Genomic DNA, 20024 nt, shown 5'->3' with positions numbered 1-20024 from the left:
AAACAGGGACCCCCCAAAATCAAGCGACGTCGTCACTTACCTACCACCAATAGCCATATGCAACTTTGCACAAAATAAGTCCACAAGTATCTTTAAACCGAGATTAAGAGCTACACTTCTCATAGCTCACTGTTCAGCTAGAGTTCTTCCCTATACTATCCAAAGTAGTAGAAATTCGAGAGCATCTTGGTATTTCTCGTTGACGGCACGTGACATCGTGTCTGCGCCGTGGCGTGTGCTATTCTCATCGCCCCACTAAAAATTCGGCACTGCTCAGAACGCGTTTTGCATCGCAAAGGAGTTTTTGGTGGGACTTTCAACCAGAATCGTTTCAATCTTGAGATTTGTTGCCGTCCACGCAAGGCTATTCGAATTTGGGGGCTTGGCCAAACCCCAAAATTCCGTCGGCATGCTTACATCCAGGCTCAGACCTTTTGTCTGTTGGCAATGTGTCGCTCGTGGCGCCTCCAACAGCCTCTCCCCCACTGGCAGTTCTTTGCGCCGGCCTACCGTTAGCAAAACTCTTGCCTCTTGCAAGAACCTTTCGACCAGCTCCTCTTACAAACGCAACTCGCTATCTTCGGTCAGTCCCTGGGTACCCATGTTTTTCGGCTGCTCGTCCTGGGACACAGTTCTGACTTTTGCAACGTGCTCACACAGCTATTCAACGAACTCGACAGTGTCAAATCAAAATCGGAAAGTGACGATGCTCATGGCCGCGTTGACTCGCTGCTCGAGGGTGAAATACCCGAGTGGCTTCCCACGCGCGAACGGCTAAAGGCTTGGGATGCGGCAAATCCTCAAGGCCAAATCACCTCGATCCACGACATCCTCGTGCCATCAAAAAAACAAGACACCATGAACAACGCATTTCAGGCCAAGTCTAGCCAGCACAATGAGATGGATCCAGACATGGAAGAGGATGCCGATCAGGAACAAGGCCGTCATCCACTCGGCGACGACTTTCAGGCCAACTCTATATTCATAAACCCTGGTGACCTGATCGAGGCCCGGGGTGGATCCAGAATGGCTCCGCTGCTGGCCGTGTTCATATGCCAGCGCGAAGGAGTCTACTACTTTTACTGCAGCGATGGCAGTCTCTACAGGCGCTTGAGGCCCAAGACGAATTTTGTGGCTCCTGGGTTTGCTACCGAAGCCGAGATGGCTCCCATCAAGGATCGACTGCCTCCACTAGGCACGCCAATATCGGGAAACTTGGGTGGGATGAAGGCGGCTGACGAAGCCCCATCTCGCGAACATGGCGAGGCCCTGCTAAACAAGATGGCCCAGTTTGCGCGGGATGCAGATCTTGTGTTGCAAGAAAATCACCACAAGCTGGACGAACCATATCCCATCCTTGCTCAGAAAGATCTCGCATACATTACTGCTCATGAGGCTGCAGAGCACCTCTTGAGTGACAAAACTAGGGGTCCTGATGGCGAATTCCCTGCTGCCGCCATCTATGCCGTTCAGCGGGCAATCAAAAGTTGTGAGATTGGCATCCGTATCTTTGAGGGTGCTATATTCGACATGAAGAGTTGTATCTTTGAAATCCTTCCACCGGATGAGATGAAATGTATCCAGGCCGTTGAAAAGATGGTCCGCGAGCTTTATGCCGATCCAATGGCCTTGCAGGACACTGCGGAAGGGCAGAAGCGACTTATGAAACACAAGCTCGGTGCTTTCATCGTCAGGGCACGTCGACAAATTGACCGGTATCGCACGGAGCGCCAGTTTAAGGGTGAATGGCCTATTATAGGACTGGATCAACGCCAAGACCAGAAGAAGGATTTGACAGCAGAACCTTGGCTCTCGCCTCAGGACCAGCAAATAATGAGCTTTTTGCACCTGTGGGCCGCCAAGCAAGCCTTCGCTATCGATGCCAGGACAAATGTGTTTGGCTCCCAGATTCTCCGGGCCATCGGTCGGTACGGCGAGACGGAATTCTTGGGCAAAGCTATTGGCTGGCAGTTCCTGCAAGAAGTTGGATGGATCCTGCCTTGGGATGTGCATACACGCCATACTAGAGCCGTACCCGGCACGAAGCCCGACAGAGCAGGCGGTCTCGTCAATGACCTAGCTTCGTTGGCCATCGAGAAATCCGCACACGATCCCTACCCTGGAAGTCGCAAAGACTGGGGCGATTTGACGGCTTTCGCAATAGACGATGCCAAAACAGAAGACATTGATGATGCCGTCTCTGTCGAACGTACTTCGACAGCGGGCCAGTATTGGATACATGTGCACGTTGCCGACGTTGCTTCGATCGTGCGGCCCAACTCTGCGCATGCCCAATATGCGGAGAAGTTGAGCGAAACTCATTACTACCCTGGCCACTTTGCACGCATGCTTCCCGACTTGGGCATATTACAACATCTCTCGCTCGCCCCCGGTAGTCGGGCCCTCACCTTTAGTGGTCTAGTCAACGAAAAAGGAGAACTTCTTGAATGCAAGATCACTCCCGGAATTCTGCGAAAGGTTGTCAATATTGAGCCTGCAGAAGTTGCCAAGGTTTGCCCTCAAACGCCGCAACCCGAGACGACGAACGGATCGGCTTTGACCCTCTGCGTCGGCCAACGGTCCGGCTCGTTCTATACGCCAACCAACAAAAAGATCAAGTCGGCGGATGACCTCGATGCCCACGAGGTTGAAGACTTGAAGCTCCTCGACCGCCTTGCAACCAGCTATTACCTTCGACGGCTTGAAAACCACGCCAGCCCAGATCGGACTTTTAAGAGGGAATACAGAGTGGCCCCTGAGATCTGGCCGGCAAGCACGCAATTTGAACGAGCCTCCGATGGTACCTTCCGTTCGTCTGGTGATATAGCCATTAATGTGGGCATACAGTCTGATGCTGCTGGTCAAGTGTCCAATCTTGTTACGAATTCTATGATTCTCGCCGGTGAGATTGCAGGCCGCTGGTGTGAGGATCGCGGAATCCCTGTGCCGTATCGCACCATGCCCCAGGCGACGATGAATATTGACGTTCTCTTACCTTGGGTCAAGAACCACTTTTATCCTCTACTTGAGGCCAATGAGACGCCCGCACCAGAACACTACGCACTCATCAAACAGCTCGCGGGCCCTGCGCTACTTTCGACCAATCCTGGCCTGCATTTCTGGCTCGGCCTGAAGCACTATGTCAAGGTCACGTCACCGTTGCGCCGGTATCTGGACATTGTCGCTCACTTTCAGATCCATGCAGCACTGGCCGAAGAGGCCCGCACAGGCAAAACGCTTCAGGCGCCACGAGAGGGGGAAGAGCACTCCTTTCTGCCATTCACCCGCGCCGACCTGGCCGCCAAGCTGCCACTTCTCGCGATGCGGGAGTCCAGGGTCCGCGCGCTGTCGATGGGCGGTCCATCTGGGCAGAAAGAATACATCTATCAGGCCCTCGCACGCGCCTTTTACTTTAACGAGGCGCCACTGCCATCCACGTTTGAGTTTCACATTGTCGAGTCCATGTCAACACGGCATCTGCGCGGCATGCTCCCAGGGTTGTGGAACCTTTTGGCCGATCTGCCCTACGGCGACCTGAACGGAGTAGTCAAGTCGCCTCTAGATCTGGTCAAGGGCGATGTCCTCGAGGTCAAGCTGACCCGGGTCGCGCCCCTCGCTATGCTGCTGGAGGTCGAGGCTGTGAGGCCGGTGAGAGTTGGCGGTGAGGATGTAGTGGATGAGCATGGCAGTTCGGCTGCTGCGGACGGCGAGGCCATTGCTGATGCGGATGCTCCAGCCGTCTCTGGACAGGTGTCGGCGTGAGCAATGGAAAGTGAGGTTGGGGTTTGTAATTATAGAATCCTCGAGACGGGTCGGTTGGGCTTATCTCTAAAAAAGCATGTTTGCATACACCTACATAGCTTCTTGTGTATTATTTTGGCCACTGTATAGTTTTAGAGGTTATGTACGATGGATGGAAGAGGCTCTGTTAAGGTGTGTGTATGTTGCTTTTTGGAACATGACAAGTACAAGAAGATGTACGTGTATGATACAAAAGGAGAGAGAAAGCTGAATCGGGCGAAATCCTTGCGGGTCAGGGGAAATTCATGAGACAATCTAGTTCTGTTCTCTTTTGTACAAAACATGTGGGCTGCCGGGGATCAGAGAGAGACCTTGACATTATTCGCAAGCTATGACTCACAAAAGGATACCTTGATGAGACAGCAAACACTGACAACGTTTTCAGAGATATAGTCGAACCCTTTTCATATTCGAGAATGCCCACAGCGATATACTGCGTCAATTAACGCCAAGCTCCAACTCGTGGAGGTAAAGCCCAAGATACTACCTTTTGTCGGTAGCAGTCAAATCCGATCCCATCAAAACCAGGTTTTTTTTTTTCACGCCCGAAAACCACATTTCCGCAAAAAATGACTACAACAACGCCACAGCAGCCCACCGGCGGCAAGATGGTCATCCTGAACGCCTTCCCTGCCACAGGCAAGCTGACCATCCTAAAAGAGGCCAAAGAAGTCCTAGCCGCGGCCACGACGTGCTTTGGTGGACAACCACCGCCCGTGGCGGCAATCATGTCCGACCGCAGCCCCGAGCACCACGAGCTGCGGCGCCTGGTCCGCGCGCCGGTTGTACGGTTCTCATGACGGCGTGCCTGGCGCGGAGGTCGATCGCGAGCACCTCGACATGGTGCGCGGGACGGACGTGCCCATCTCTTGGGTGCGGCGGGGGAAGTAAATAATAGTTCCCTGGATTCTCCCACAACCCATTCAGACTATTTTACTTTCCAGCTCGTAGCAAGAGAAAGGATGCTCGTATGGTCTATTTCCCAGTCCCATGGACAGCAGCGATAATCACATCCACCGCAGTAGGATTAATGAGCTGGGAATGCCTTCATTAGTACCTTGATCACGACGCGATTTAAAAAAGATGCAGGGAAAGCTCACCGTGGACATGTCTCCAAGCTGATCCGCATGCACCTCGCCAAGCAGGATCTTTCTGAGCACACGACGCATGATCTTGCCGCTCCGCGTCTTGGGCAGATCAGGCACGACGTATATCTGTTTGGGAGCCGCAAACGGCCCGATGCATTTTCTGACCTGCAGGATGAACTCCTTTTGCAGACCGTCGAGCTCCCCGCCGCTGTCGTCCTTGACGGACACGAACGCGTTGACGGCCTGACCGGTCACGTCGTCGGGGACGGCGATGGCCGCGGATTCGGCCACGGCGGGATGCTCGAGCAGTGCGGCCTCGATCTCGGCCGTCGAGAGGCGATGGCCGCTGACGTTGACGACGTCATCGACGCGCCCGCGGATCCAGTAGTGTCCGTCGTGATCGCAGGTGGCCAGGTCGCCGGTGAACTAGTTGAAGTATTATCAGCCAGATGTCGAGAGTTTTTGTTGGAGAAGAAGGGGGAAAAAAAGAGAGGAAGACCAAAAAAAAGACTTGCATAGACGTCATCATAAACCCTCAAGTAGGTGTCCATAAACCGCTGGTGGGCGCCCCTGACGGTGCGGGCCATGCTTGGCCAGGGTTGTTTAAAGACCAAGACGCCCTCGACGCCCCTGGTAAGGATCTCGCGGCCGGAGATGGGATCCAGTATCGCCGGGGCGATGCCAAAGAAGGGGAGGGATGCGCTGCCTGGCTTGACGGGTGTCACCCCGGCCAAGGGGGTTATGGCGTGCGACCCAGTCTCGGTTTGGAAGTATGTCTGTCCCTGGTTCATTAGCGATCTTGCCTCGGGGGAGGAGAGCCACTCGAGGACTGACTGCGCCCCACTTCGACTTACGTCCACAACGTGTGCCCTGCCCTTGCCAACCACCTCAAAGTACCATTTCCACACCTCGGGCGCGATCGGCTCCCCGACCGACCCTAGAACCCTCAACGTCGGCATGCGGGGCACGTCACCGTCGCTCCCGGCCGCGCGCTTGAGCAGCCTTAGCGCCGTGGGGGCCGTGTAAAAGTGCGTCACGCCGTGCGCCGATATGATATCCCAGCAGCGCGAGGCGCTCGGGTACGTCGGGGTGCCCTCGAAAACGACGGTCGCGACGCCCAGGAGGAGCGGGGCGTACACGGCATAGGTGTGGCCGGTGATCCAGCCGAAGTCGCCGGCGCAAAAGTAGCGGCCGCCGTCGTGCACGTCGAATGCGTATTTCCCCGAGACGGCCGCGCCCAGGAGGTAGCCGGCCGTGCTGTGCAGCACGCCCTTGGGTTTTCCGGTCGAGCCCGAGGTGTAGAGCAGGAAGAGGGGGTCTTCCGAGTTGACGGTCTCGGGTGCCATGTACGGCGGCCATTTTTCCACCTCTTGGTGCCACCACAGATCACGGCCCGGCGTGAAGGGTACGTCGTTGGCGGCGGCAGCGGCAGCGCCGGTCCTCTTGTAGACAAGGACGTGTGCGACGCAGCAATCGTCGTGGCCCTGCAGCGCGAGGTCCACGATTCCTTTGAGGCCGATGGTCTTGCCGCCACGCCTCGCCTCGTCGGCGGTGATGACGACTTTGCATCGGGCGTCCAGGATGCGGTCGCGCAGGGCGCTGGCCGAGAAGCCCGCAAAGACGGCCGAGTGGACGGCACCGATCCGGACGACGGCGAGGAAGGCGATAATGGCCTCGGGGATGACGGGCATGTAGATGACGACCGTGTCCCCTTTCCTCACCCCCATGTCTCTCAATACGTGGGCCAGCTTGCAGACCTCGCGGAGGAGCTCGCTGTAGGTCAAGGTGTAGCCCTCGCCCGGCTCGTCGGCTTCGAAGATGACGGCGGGGCTGTTGGCGTGCTTTGCCATGTGGCGGTCGACCATGTTGTAGGCTGCGTTGAGCTGCCCTTCGAGGAACCAGGCCACATCGCCATGGCGAAAGGAGCCCGTCATAACCGTCTGGAAGTCTCGCTGCCATGTGAGGTGTTCCCGAGCCATCCTCGCCCAGAACTCGTTGGGGTTGGTAATAGACTGCTTGTACAGGCGCTGGTATTCGGCAAACCCTGCTCATCATTAGAAACCCGGCTTTTTACACAGAGCTACTTTGTGCTGACGCCTTACCATCAATATGAGGCTTGACATGTCCTGCGTCTTTATTAGCATCAAATTTCACTTTCCTTTTTTGTTCCTTTACGTTTTAAGCCAGGCTTTGCTGTGTTTGTTTTGTATTTCAAGAAAAAAAGAAGAAAAGAAAAAAAAAAACGCACCCTGAGATATGGCCTCTGGAGGATCTAGTTTACTAGATTAGCACTTTGCAACATGAAGCACTCTTAAGTATCACTGCAATGCAAGGATATTTACAGATTTCCCTGGATTCCATTTCTGTTGCTCGCTCGATTCCCTCGTTCATTGTTGCTGACAGTATCGATAGGTTGGCTCCTCTTCTGAACAAAATAAAAGGTGCGGCGAGATTGCTTGACTGTGCGAGACCAAAATGCTGTAACAAACGTACTTGGTAACAATGGTAATTTTGTAACAACCGTACATGTATAGCAAGCATCACCACCATGGGTGGCCGGAAACCGACAACAACAACAGTAATACTTGGGGGCTGTTCGTTGTGGGCCCCCTCAAAGAGGGGGTTACAAAACCTTGATTTTCGAAAAAACCGTGGGCCACCCCGCATCAGTTTTTTACCTAGAAAATCGTTAACAATTTAACTTATGCCGAGTGTAATCCCGTTCCATAACAACACAATTGCACTTACCGCAAATATACCTATATCATGACGTCCCCAGAATCTCCAGCTATCTTAGGAGCCCGCATGTATGCCCAATATGTCGAAACTCACCGCAGTAGGGCGGATACCGCGCGGGAGGGCAGATCCAAGCCAGAATCGCTACGATCGTTCTGTAAAAGGAACGGTTACCCGTATTCGAGTACTCAGCGGCATGCTCGTAATCTCCTGATCAATGGCAGTCCTAAGATATCGATAAAGCGCAGCGGGCGGCCTTCATTGTTGACTGATGCTGAAGATCAAGCTCTCGTTGCGTATATCATGCAGCTTGATAAACTTGGTGCATATCCCGACTCACAACACGTAATATCTGCGGCCAATCTGATGCGTCAGTTACGTATACCGCCCTGTGGTCCAATTCAAATGAACTGGTACGGCCGTTGGCGTAAAAAACACCCGGAACTGCGACTTACCAAACAACAACCCGTCGAGATTACTCGCCTTAGTTGGGAGCAACAGATCGATCTTGTGGAGGCCTGGTATCGCCGCACGGCGGCTCATGCGGTAGAGCTTGGGATCACGGCTTCAGCGGCCTGGAACGCTGACGAATGTGGTACTAGAATCGGTGTGAGAGATGGCCGGATACCGGTATTGGTCGTGACGAAAAAGAGGCATGAAAAGCCACGCACCGCGGATCCGGCTAACCGTGAGAGTTGTACGTTGATAGGCGGTGGCAACGCTGTTGGGCAGTCGCTACCGCCCTTCTGTATCTTCACAAAGTGGCCAACGAGCGATTGGCTTGATCTGGATCTGCCTGAGGGTATCGTTTTTACGCGGTCAGAAACGGGGTTTTCCAACGGAGATATCCAGCTCACCTGGATACAGCATTTCAACCGGTATTCGTGGCCAGAAGTTGCTGCCGTGCAATCGATCGGATCTCCCACGTTGAAAGAGTGGTTTGGTCATGACTTTGACGTCAGATTCGACTTTGTGAACCGCACTGCGGCCAAAATCGATCCAAATTCACAGCGGGCCAAAACACGTATTTGGAGGTGGCTTTTTCTCGACGGCTTTACCGGCCACTTTGGCATGGAGATACTTGATTATTACCTCAGATTTAATATCGAGATCGTTATTTTACCGCCTCATTCAACGCATTATATGCAGCCCATGGACGTATCCGTGTTCACTCACCTGAAAAACGAGTTGCAGGCGGTCCTGCATGAGCATATAAACACCGGTATTCCGGTGTTCACCCGCTCAGATTTCGTTGCTGCGATTCGAGTAAGTCGTTTTCGATCTACAGGTTAATTTAGCGGTAAACTGATATATCTTCCCTTAACTTAGCGCTGCTGGCAAACGGCTTTCACAACTGGCCACGTAATAAGCGGTTTCCAAGATACAGGCTTGTTTCCTGTCGACGGCACCAAAGTGCTCGCCAAACTGCGTGGCCACGCCACGGCAGCGAATACACCGCGATATCCGGACTCCCTTCCTACCGCTGAACGATTTTCACGGGCCAAATATGCGGCAAGCCGTATGGCGGCCAAGGCGCACCACTTTAGTTCAGATACCGTTGATGCTATCTCGGATTTACAAGCCGTTGCCAACGAGGCGATCATCCTACAGCAACGCGTTGCCCAAGAGCAGACGAATAAGCAAAAACGCCTTCAACGCGCTTCACGTTACAAAGTCAAAATGACGTTGAAGTCAAAAGACAAGCAGTTCCAGACCGCTAATACGTTAGAAGATATGCGGGTCGCTCACGAAGCCAAACAGGCGTTGATCGAGGAAACAGCCCTATACCAACAAGAAAAGTTCGTCAGAGATGCGTGGTATAGGGATAAGAATCAGGCTATTCAACGCTGGCGAGAAACAGAGGGCATGCCCAACGGGATTAAGATACAACAGAAGAGATATCTGGAGGACCTCGGCTTCACGCCGGAGAACGTTCCGGCGGTCAGGGAACGCCCTGGAAAAAGGAAGAAGACCGATTCACAGCCCTCACAGTCATGGTTCGTCGATAAAGGGCCAATTTCAGCTGGAAATACAAGTACCCAGATCAATATTACCGTGGATACCGACTCTGCCTGTTCTATCAGCATATGCGTATCACGATCCTCGCAATCAGCCTCACCTCCCGCCCCAAACAGGCCTTCCAAACCGTTCCCACGGTATATACCATTGGCTACACCCTCTCCCCGTCAACTTCAGGATACGAGACCGCTTGAAGACCGTTCCTCGCCGCCAATACCGGGTGGTAGAAAGGATGAGTTGGAAGTACCCGGGTCGCCTTGTGACCGCTTGAGCGACCGGAAAAGGGCGATTGAGCCAAAACTCCAGAAATAGATATCTACAGCGCAATTCACGGCTTCAATTTATCTGCAAATTCTAACCTTTTTCGTGGGTGTAGTGTTTACGAACGTGAATCGAACTTTCATGAGCTACTTTGTTAGCGATCTGCTAACAAATTTGCTGGCCCACGGTTTTTTCGAAAATCAAGGTTTTGTAACCCCCTCTTTGAGGGGGCCCACAACGAACAGCCCCCAAGTATAATATTTTTCCAAGTTCAATGTACAAGGATCGCAACAACAAAAAAGATCTAGTCGTATCATCGCATTCGATAAGAATTAAGAGTAAGAATAAGTACATGGAGCACGACAAACCCTGTCAGCACGGCTGAAATTGAACGGTACATGAAGCAGAATAAGGATCAGCCAGACGTCAACGATGCCCATTTGGCTACCACTGGGAATTCTGGATTCAGATGCCTGCCTGTATGCAACAAAGTGCGAGTAAGGTGACAGATTGTATGGCTAGTGCCGCATAAACTCTCCGGTAAAATATCCGGTATCCTGGATTTGCGGTGCAGATGCCCCACTCACTAGTGGCCAGGAGTCCTCCATTTGTTCAGGCTCCCCGCATCCCCTACTACCTACTATACACGTCCTCACATATCAAAAAAAATGAGGATCACCTGACAATAGTACATAAGAAGATGGTATAGAGCAACGCGATTTCTGGTGCACGCTACGAATAGGTTACTAGATTTCTTGCGTATTGCCCAGAAATCCACACGTGAGTTGATAAGCAAAAGACACTTGTACGAATCTGTCGCGCTTTGGCGATTCCATAAGTGGCTTGGATACTGTTTCGGCCCACATATTCGATTGGTCAATCCCCTTTTCTCTCTCTCTCTCTCTCTCTCTCTCTCTCTCTCTCTCTCTCTCTCTCTCTCTCTCTCTCTCTCTCTCTCTCTCTCTCTCTCTCTCTCTCTCTCTCTCTCTCTCTCTCTCTTTGACAACTTTTGGAGGTGAAAGGAAACTATTTGGTGCCCATTGTGGCGGAGGAGGAGCGGAAGTATCACGACGACATGGTCACAAAGCTGCGGCAAGCGGATGTGGAGGGAACAGACGCTTCCTCAACTGAAAGCGCCTCGATCATCGAGAACGTACAAGGACAAGATCGAATCCGGAGCTACAACTCCGGAGAATGCGACTTCAAGGGCGGCACATACCTCAGAAGGCAGCACAGAGTTGGGTTTGTCTGTGGGCGATGTTGTCAAACTGTCGCCCATGGCTGGATCCAAGGCTAAAATCGCGCACGGCTTGGAATGCAGAGCCCTCATTGACCTCGACAAACGCACTTTTACGTGGCCACAAAACTAAGAGCGGCAGGGCCGTTACCAGTGACAAAACAAAACATGCATTGACCGGCACACGAGTTGTCTATCGGTGTCAGGGTCGGCATAACTCAGAAACGGCAACCGCCTACAAGGTCCACCAGATCTTCCATCATCCAAGGCGCGGGACGCGACTTGACATGATTCTCACCGAATCAAAGGTGCATGGTGGCCTGGCAGAGAAATTTTCAGCAAAGCATTCGAGAACACACCCGTATTTACAGCCAAGCTCTCGCCCAAAACTATTGTGCGGCCAAGAGGGAAAGGGCAATAGATAAGAAACGGGTGATCACATGGGAAGGAACCAATGAAGGGATGACATGACGCGCTGGGCCACTCCGTCGATATCATGACCGGTTTTAAATGGCCGTTGTCTTGCACCCCCTCATTTTATGCACGGTGATGGCCAGCTTGCCTGGTCGCACACCAATCACCCGCGCAGACATCAGAGCAGCAACGCCCTTCTCCCATGTCTCTTCGCTGGCCGCTCGCCGAGCTACCCTCTCAGCAAAACATCGCAAGCTCGAATTGTTGCACAGCACCTAGGCTGATTGGTTCTGTTACCGCTGCCCAAAAAAAGCTATTTGGTGTTGTTAGTAGCGAGCAGTGCAACCCTCAATTTTATAAAGGTGGTGTGGAGTTTGGAAAAAGTGATTGAGACGGTAGAGCAGAGGCTTGGTTGGGAGTATGGGGAGCAACGACGTCCGTTTTTGGACGCCTTGGGTCCCAAATCAAGCGATTTTGCTCTCGTACCGATTTAGTAAGGGTCGAACTAGTATTCCGGTAGGTGACTGCTGGGGAATCCTCGGTGTTGTATGTTTTATTTTTTTATTTTTTTATTCGCCTACTAGGCGGGAAGGCAGGATATATGGTAACGATGGAAGCAAATAATATCCGTTGGCGCAGCTTGGATTCTTGCGCATATATAGAATAATGGACTAAGTGCTCACCAATGCTTCCAAAGGATGTGTGCATGGATAGATTAATTTAGTGGCTATCTACAGTACCTAGCCAGGTTACCTAGGCAAGACAGTTCTCTATATACCTCAATCATCGATGATTAATAGCCTAAACCAGCCTGTTGGCCTCTGGTCAAAACCAGGTTATACCAGTATGGCTTTGCTTTTGGTGGGCAGGTTGATGATTAAGGGTTAGGGTGCCCCTGAAAGTCCTCTCAGTTTAGAGGAAGGGGCTGTTGGGCGGCCAAAAACTGAAGCTCTCGCCGTCCCCTTTGGCGTAAAAAACCGACACCATAACGCAATCTCTGAGGCTGCGTATACGCACAATTGAATTCTCTGTTGGCTCGCGCTTGAATCGGGGGCTTCCAAGGTAAGACTCGCTCCTGAGCTGCGGGCTGGGCGTCCTTTTATAGTCGATATCATACTGGAACAGGCCCCTTTTCTGAATCAACAGCAGGATTCGGCGGCCGTGGGTTGCGGCAGCGATCACCTTTCCGTAGGCTTCATGGCTCAAGAGACATAACTCTCCGTTCCCGCCCTTGCCCGCCTGCCATATGAGCAGGCTTTGGAGGCGGGATGTGCCAACAAGGCAGCTCTGAGAGAAGCTGGGCGGCAACAGACGCACCATGTCGAACTTGGAACCTGCCCGGTCACTCTAGAGTATTGGGTAAAGTCACAAGGGTCAGAAAACTATGGCTTTAGATGGGCCAGCGGCATGGGCATCCCATCGTCGGGCAGTTGAATTGTCTTTTTCTTTCATTTTCTTTTTCCTTTTCTTTTTTTTCTCGTTTTGAGCCAGGGAGAACTCACAATCTTGTATATGGGTGCAGCCAATCGCTTACTACCGACTCGCTGATTGTTGTCAAGTACCACATTGTAAACTAGAACAATGCAGTGCGGCTGTGTTCCGGACACGTAGAGGTAGTCACCATCCTGGCTAAACGCAACATCGTGGATGCGTATCCCGTCTTGCTCTCCCAATAATTTGATCGCTGATTGATTCGGATGGTTTGCAGCAAGCAAGACCAACTGCCGATGCTGGACGAGAGCAATACAATTGTGGCAGGAGACAGCAACCTTTCTGATTTGCTCAGAGAACCCTTGTGTGGATTTATGGAATTTCCAAAGAGAGTCGCTCATCTGATCACTTCCAAGCAGCAGGGTATGCATCTGAAGGTTAAGCAGCTCAACTGTCAGCGAAAACCATACTAGAAACGAGTGTTTGGGAGTTCATTGGGCGAGAAAGGAAAAGAGAGCTACACAGTCGGGGCGAGAGCATTTTATCTCTAGAGAGTGTAAAGAAATTGGCCCCTTACTATTGGTTCTTTGGGGTTTTGCTTTAAGAATGAGGACCTCTTCTCCTGCTCATACCCATAGAGCACAACGTAGCTTCCACCTGCAGCGATGTCGGTCCACACTGTATGCTTCGTTTTAGACTTTGCAAGCAGCTCGACATCCTGATGCTTCCTATGGCCTGACAGTATTATTATATCGCGCACACGAAGAGTTCCGTCTGCTAAATAGACCATCCAGTACTCTGCGAAGCACATCAACCGGGCATCTTGGGCCACTTCGTGCTTGTGGTTTTTGCTGCTGGCTTCCCCCAGTGCGATATTGGACCACTTCCGGTCATGTGACAAGTTGCCTGCCGGTGAGTTCACCGACAGTGTGCTTTGTGTGCCTGAGGCCTGCTCAAACGCTTCATTGACAGAAAGAAACATGTCATGTGCACGTGGCCTGTCTCTTGGAGCCACTTGAAGTGCTTCAGAGATAAACTTTACCCATGGTTTCGACAGAGGAAAAGATTTCTCGACGTCGCTCAGATAGCTGGTTACGCCCTTGTTGACCTGGTATTTGTTTCTGTAGTGGCTGTCCAGGTGGGACTTGATCCCGCTGCTGATGGGGACACCGGTAACGGGTTGCAAAGCCGATTGCTCAGGTATCGACGGGAGCGAGTTGGTTCTTTTCTCCCAAAACGGGTCAATTTTTGCGCCATCAGCATCGTTCTTAGTGAACCGTCTTTCTCTGAAGCTGACGACGGACTTCTTTCCTCCTACTGCAAAGGCGAGCACCTCGGCTGATACGGCAGCGAAAGACCATATGTCACTGCTCCGGCCAATCATAATGCCCAACTGCGGTTCTCTCGCCGACGAGTGGATTTCAGGTGCCTGGTGGGTGCCGGTATTTCGTTTCCTGATTGTTTCGACCGTGAGGTCGACTACTGAGTGGAAGACCTCGGTGAAGTAGTCATCATTGACTTGCCTTGTCAGTCCGCGGCTCTTGGTGGACGAGATACCGAAGTCGGCCAGCTTCCATATTCCGACATCACTGCTTGTATGATTGCAGATGAGGATGTTGTCCGGCTTGATGTCCATGTGTACAAACCTGAAGCTCTCGGCCGCTTCGGTTGTTTCCACATGAAGAAGGCGCAACGCCTCTGCCAGACCGAGGCATTGCTTCAGCAGCAATTGTGAAAGTTTTTGGTAACGCGCTTGCTCTTGGGACGACTCGGCGTTCTCGCCACACGACCAGGGCCCCAGTTTGGGAAACCGCTCATCAAAAGACACGTTTTCGAAGCAGTTCTCCCTATCAACAGCAGCATTTTCTTCATCAAGAAACTCGCGGAGGTTCCCACGGTTGGCAAATGGGAATATTAGTAGAGGAACTTTCCCATCCCCATGAAACACAATGGCAATTGCTAGTGATATTGAGCAATCTCGATTGCCGACCGCACGCCTGAGATAGCATAGGTTCAAGACCTCCTTTTCGGCGTTTATAAGTATTTCCTTCGAGCTGTCTAGGATCTTGACCGCGACGGCAAGAGGCTTCACCTAGATATCGCACATCAATGAATGAAAGCAGTAAATCGGGATAATTTGCCTGTTGTTCACAAGTGATGACAGAACTTACCGGTTTGAAGGCTTGATAATGGGCGTATGAGCACATTTCTACGTACTCCGGAGGTATGTGGCAAAACTAGCCCGGAGTGTCCTTAGTCAAAATATACATGAAGAAAATGATTTCTTTGGTGAAGGGCAAAGAAGCGAATCATTACGCCGCAGTTATGTAGCACTCACGTAGACATTTGCAAAGGACCCATGCGCTATAGAGGCGCGTGTATCTGTGGGAAACTGGAGTGGCAGCGGAGTTTTGCTGTCGACTTCGTACTTTTTTTGCAGTTCATATTCGTATAGTCGGAGTCTGTGAGGTTGTACAAACTTCTTTTGTTCTTTTTCGAGGCTGATGTGACTCTCTGCGGTGTTTAGAAGCTTGTCAAAGCGGGTTTCCTTTATCGAAAGCTTGACGTTGTCTTCACGTAACCTTGAGAGGTTGTCACCCAACCATTCCGGCTGGCTCACGTGGAAACAAAAAGAAAAGCATCGGATCTCATCTTCACTGAGGTCTTCTCCTGGGTCTCGCCCACTTTCCTTCTTGATAATGTCGGAGAGGCTTTTTAGTTTACTGTTCTCGGACCAGATGCGATGCAGATCCGAGGCGCAGATGAAGGGCTTTTTCTCGTAACCTATTCCTGTCTCGTGAGCTTGGCCGCGGTGTTTGATAGCTTTCGCGAGCTCATTCTGAATAATCCGAAGTTCTTCACGACAAAAGAAGGGTATGACTTTGGACCCGGAAGCAACTGATTCGCCCCCCATGGTCACAACATCTTCTCGCTGTTCACAAGTCTCTTCGACGCTTTCCGGTCGATGCTACGCAGATAGAATATGACGCGTTAGTGCCCGATGAACACGAGATCTAGGTCTTGTTTGGAACACTAGGTCTCTTTGTTGTTCGAGTCAAAGATGAACGTAATGGTTCGAGGGCGCAGGGTGTGTGGGGTAGACTGGGTCGCCGTCATGGTGGCTGTGGGCTGTGTTTCCACGTACGGAGTACTTCGTACAAGGAAAAAAGCCACCCACATGGATCCTAGCCAGACCATACTACCGGAACCGGTAGCTGGCTTCCGCTGAATGGCAGTCTCCAGACAGGCAGGCATTGGCGAAATGCCAAACGAATTTCGGGGTCCTAGAGCCAATCGACAGGGTTTCTGTTTTCCTGATGTTGCTTTTTTTCTTCATTCTTCCCCAGCTCGAAGATGCTGAGTGCGTAGTAGTTGCCAATTGAGGGGGTATCAACCTAGTCTAGATCTGGCAACTACCTAGCTCACTATCTTGATTGAATTGCTTATTCTTGGGCAGGTGCGGAGTAAACGGGGTACATTGCCAGCACATACTCTTGCTACCGTATCAGATAAACCCCTCAACCTTCCACTGACATCGGGTTACACATCAGTAAAATACGATACGCCACCAATATTAATTCCAGTATTATCGCAATCTGACCAATGGAAAAGTCTTGTCATCTACCAATTACTGGCATTCCTCGTGCTATACACTACCGCGTTTGTATCAGCCACACCGTTCAGATGCACAACGGTACCTATTTACGCCGTATATAGCTACCTAGGTATTCAACGGTGGTTATGAAATCTCCAATCACAGATCAGGTTCGTACATTTTCTCCGCTACAAACCTCCCTGCCCCCAATGGAAAGCCCTGTGTAATCTTGCGACTTGCTATACATGCAGTTGCATCTCATAGGCTGAGCTGCCGTCGCCGCCAACACGACCTCCACTTCGCTTCTTACGGTAAGAAAAGATAAACAATCCACCAGTCAATATAATGAGGCCTAACCACACTGGGAAAAAGACTTGCCCAAAGTCGGCCGAAACCACGAGGCGGCGCGCCTCCTCGTCGAAGCTGAAAAAGTTCATGCCAAAAATGGATGCCACGAAACTGCCAGGGACATAGATGGCAGAAACTACAGTGATGACGGTGATGAGGACTCCGTCGTTTGCCGTATTCTTTGCAATGGTGTTGGTGCTCTCGGCCAGACAGTGCAATTTATCAGTCAAGATTTTGGTATCCTTTGCCACGTCGCGCACTTCACCATCCAGTTTATTTGCCATGGACTGATAGTTGAAGGTGATGAGATAGCCGACCTTTTGGGTTCGTGAGTTTTCGTTAGTGAGGACTACTTGGACGCTGACAGGTGGGGTTTAGTAGCAAGGGGCTGAGAAAGGAGCCTACTAGGTCTGTGGCGTTCTTGATCTTCTCCTGCAGTACAGTGCAGCTGCGGACAAGCCCTTGCAGCATGTGAACAGACGCCTCCAGGGATCCTCTCTCGTCTTTAGGTAGAATGAGCCTGTCTGCTAGCATTTGAGCGACCTCAACGTTGCCCGCACAGGCGGCCCCGCCGAACAAGGAACGATCGTACAAGTCTCGCAGAGCCGTGACCTCATTTACTGCCTTTTCATCCATAAAAATGGTTTGAGACCCAATAGCTCTATCATTCTATGTGGGAAATAAATTGTTAGCTTGGTTAAAGCTGCCAGACAGATAGGATCGCAGAACAGTATTCCTCACTATGTACTGGAATTTTGTGCCCAGATGGTCAAAGTAATCTCTCCAGTTATCCACGTAGCAAGAAAGCAAGGCCATATGAAGCGACCATGGATTCTCTTCCAAGTGTAACGCGCTGGGATCCGGAGTGTTTTCTGGACTCTTTCCAAGCTGTTTCTCGAGACTGGAGAGGAACTTGGTTCGCCGTTTGCCGGCAGCAAGGATGAAGAGGTTCCCGAAGCCCTCGGCCTGTGGATAACGATGGTGATAGACTCCGATTTGCCTTGAGGCCCAATTGTTGTTCTCAGCTTTCTTTTCGAAAAAGTTGAGCTTGTAAGATATGGTAACTTTTCCTCGCAGACATTTTAGCTCAGCACCCCTCATGATTCTGTCACAAAAGGCCAAGGCTCCCTACATTCGTCGTCCTCTCCACCATGATAGCTGATGTAGCTATTCCTAGTTTCCGACTCAAGAGGCACTTGGCCGAAGAAGAGTAGTGCCCTGAGGAACTCGGGCCTCACACTGTATTTATTAAATATACGCGCGGCTAGGCTCGAAGGAATGTCTAGACTGTCGACTGAACTGGCTGAAGCCAGTGATCTGCCATCATGTGTCATACAACAGTAAGTATGCTGATATTTAGCCATCGCTACAGTAGATCAGGTGTCAGCAACTTACATGATCCTCATGCCTTTTGGTGGAAGTTCCATGCCAAGGATGCGATCGAGACCAGCAGCAGCCCCGGGGCCTCTCAAGACATGTGTCTGCACAGCACCTATCACCACCCCGGCGGTCGCAAGCGTCAGCTCGAGCTGAAATGAGGCAATCCTGAAAGAGAGAGAGAGAGTAGTTGAAAAACCTTGAGCAACGTCAATGACGCGGAAATTGGCGACCTTTCCAAACAGGACATTATTATCGGGATCCGCACGGTCTTGTAGCTGGTCCCTGAGCCCAGAGCACTCGACAGAGAGCGGGGTAGAGAAGGCACGGGAAAAGTAAAAATCCCATTCTTGCTGTGGTGTTGTTAGGGACATTTCTTTTCAGGTAGGACAAAAGTGCTTATATGATATGGAGAAGCAGATAAGGGGTACCAGACTGCAGACGAAGGGTTTCCTCTACGACAAAAGAAGCCCAGTTTATATTCTATTCTGTTTGGAATACTCGACAAGAGTCTATGTGGCTTAGCAACTCCGCAGGGTGCACCGAAAAAAAAGAGAAAAAAGCCAAAAGCAATTTCCCAGCCCAGTTATTGCGCCTTGTTTGTTATTGGTGGGCGTCGGTTGGCGACTGTCCGGAGTAGGCGGGGTGTAAAAAAGATAGGTACATAACATCAACTTGAAAGGAAGCATGTCCAGGTACCTAGGTAGGTATTAATGATGTACATTATGCGAACCGTCCCCCTCCCGACCACCAAAAGTTCCCAACTACCTAGCAAGCCTAGGTAAGTAGGTAAATTGCACTTGTGGCTTTCCATAAACGAGTTGCATTGACTGTAGGTAACAAGAAAACCAGAGCGAGACAACCCAAACCGCGTGGGAGCACTAAATATCCATGTTGTGCCTACGGGATCAGCTGAGGTGCTGCAGACATAGCCCAAGCCACTCAGCCACAACCACTATCCAACGTCAAGAGAGAGAGAAAAAAAAAGCCCCGTGCCCTCCTATCCGCTCATTTTTTGCAGCCCAGAACCCCGGTTACCCAGGAATTTTGCTGTGGCTATTCTGGCATCGAGACGGCTTTTCGCATTCCTTATGCATCTGGCTTTTTGCACCTTTTGGCCAATTCCCTAACCAACTCGCTATGGAGAATCGCTCAAGTTAGAACATACTACCATGTAATAGGGGACTAACTCTATTATGTTTGGGATGGGGATGAAGAAGGTAGTGTGGTGATTACGTCTTCTCTTCCTATCAGCGCGGATACCTTCGTTGTCAGCCTAGACGTGCATATTTATCTAGAAGTTATAGCGGTTCAGGGGCCTCACTTTTGTCAACTCTCCTCTAGGCAGCTCAAACTTCCAGCGGTCGTTGGAGAACTGTTGGTAACAAGTAGTTAGCCTCTCTCTTCCTGAGACTTGACAAATAAAACCTTCAAACTACCCGGAATCATTACTTACGCTGAGGTTGAACTCGAAGGTTGGATCGAATTTCTCTTTGAGGTAGGCAACGAAGATGTGGTCATCGAGGCAGTATTGAGATTCGCGACAACTGAGGACGTTGATGGAGCGAGATGAATCCATGGTGATGCCGAGATATTGCTTCGTCTTTGCAGTCAATTTGGGGAGAGTTGTGGAAAGACTTTGTTGCCTGATATGGTGGTTCGGGGTTTTTCTTTCGTTTGCTTCTCTGTTCGTCTGAGGGGTAAGGTCCCAGCGTGA

General features: G+C 51.2%; 6 protein-coding genes across 7 annotated transcripts; 2 read left to right on the top strand and 4 right to left on the bottom strand.

The window, feature by feature from the left end:
• The first annotated feature begins 298 nt into the window (after positions 1 to 298).
• MGG_13800 (mitochondrial protein cyt-4) lies at positions 299 to 4111 on the top strand. Its single transcript, XM_003710855.1, has 2 exons — positions 299 to 583; positions 661 to 4111. The coding sequence occupies exons 1-2, from the start codon at positions 410 to 412 to the stop codon at positions 3760 to 3762; spliced, it is 3276 nt and encodes a 1091-aa protein (XP_003710903.1). The 5' UTR covers positions 299 to 409; the 3' UTR covers positions 3763 to 4111.
• Positions 4012 to 7447, bottom strand: MGG_04590 (acetyl-coenzyme A synthetase). Its single transcript, XM_003710854.1, has 7 exons — positions 7232 to 7447; positions 7138 to 7161; positions 6992 to 7015; positions 5744 to 6933; positions 5405 to 5665; positions 4902 to 5315; positions 4012 to 4836 (listed from the first exon to the last, which is right to left on the bottom strand). The coding sequence occupies exons 1-7, from the start codon at positions 7437 to 7439 to the stop codon at positions 4777 to 4779; spliced, it is 2181 nt and encodes a 726-aa protein (XP_003710902.1). The 5' UTR covers positions 7440 to 7447; the 3' UTR covers positions 4012 to 4776.
• A 3533-nt stretch (positions 7448 to 10980) lies between these two features.
• MGG_13799 (uncharacterized protein) lies at positions 10981 to 11202 on the top strand (the record flags this gene model as incomplete). The annotated part of the gene is made up of 1 exon (XM_003710853.1): positions 10981 to 11202. The coding sequence occupies one exon, from the start codon at positions 10981 to 10983 to the stop codon at positions 11200 to 11202; it is 222 nt and encodes a 73-aa protein (XP_003710901.1).
• A 1029-nt stretch (positions 11203 to 12231) lies between these two features.
• MGG_04593 (serine/threonine protein kinase) lies at positions 12232 to 16115 on the bottom strand. The gene is made up of 5 exons (XM_003710852.1): positions 15326 to 16115; positions 15159 to 15224; positions 13565 to 15079; positions 13059 to 13418; positions 12232 to 12903 (listed from the first exon to the last, which is right to left on the bottom strand). Exons 1-5 carry the CDS (start codon positions 15899 to 15901, stop codon positions 12469 to 12471), a joined length of 2952 nt encoding a protein of 983 aa, XP_003710900.1. The 5' UTR covers positions 15902 to 16115; the 3' UTR covers positions 12232 to 12468.
• Positions 16116 to 16821: 706 nt separating this feature from the next.
• MGG_04594 (uncharacterized protein) lies at positions 16822 to 18681 on the bottom strand (the record flags this gene model as incomplete). The annotated part of the gene is made up of 5 exons (XM_003710851.1): positions 16822 to 17247; positions 17336 to 17599; positions 17672 to 17994; positions 18063 to 18247; positions 18326 to 18681. The coding sequence occupies 5 exons, from the start codon at positions 18679 to 18681 to the stop codon at positions 16822 to 16824; spliced, it is 1554 nt and encodes a 517-aa protein (XP_003710899.1).
• A 316-nt stretch (positions 18682 to 18997) lies between these two features.
• Positions 18998 to 20005, bottom strand: MGG_04595. 2 transcript variants are annotated; one of them, XM_003710850.1, is made up of 4 exons: positions 19764 to 20005; positions 19632 to 19682; positions 19544 to 19554; positions 18998 to 19445 (listed from the first exon to the last, which is right to left on the bottom strand). In XM_003710850.1, the coding sequence occupies exons 1-4, from the start codon at positions 19884 to 19886 to the stop codon at positions 19397 to 19399; spliced, it is 234 nt and encodes a 77-aa protein (XP_003710898.1). In that variant the 5' UTR covers positions 19887 to 20005; the 3' UTR covers positions 18998 to 19396. The 2 variants fall into 2 exon arrangements, with proteins under 2 accessions (XP_003710898.1, XP_003710897.1); XM_003710849.1 differs by having other exon boundaries at positions 18998 to 19554.
• Positions 20006 to 20024: the final 19 nt, after the last annotated feature.

This window comes from Pyricularia oryzae, chromosome 1, assembly GCF_000002495.2.
Source record: "Pyricularia oryzae 70-15 chromosome 1, whole genome shotgun sequence".
In the NCBI taxonomy this organism is placed as follows: domain Eukaryota; kingdom Fungi; phylum Ascomycota; class Sordariomycetes; order Magnaporthales; family Pyriculariaceae; genus Pyricularia; species Pyricularia oryzae.
Note: the sequence above shows the minus strand (reverse complement) of the source record. Positions and strands in the feature narration are given on the sequence as shown.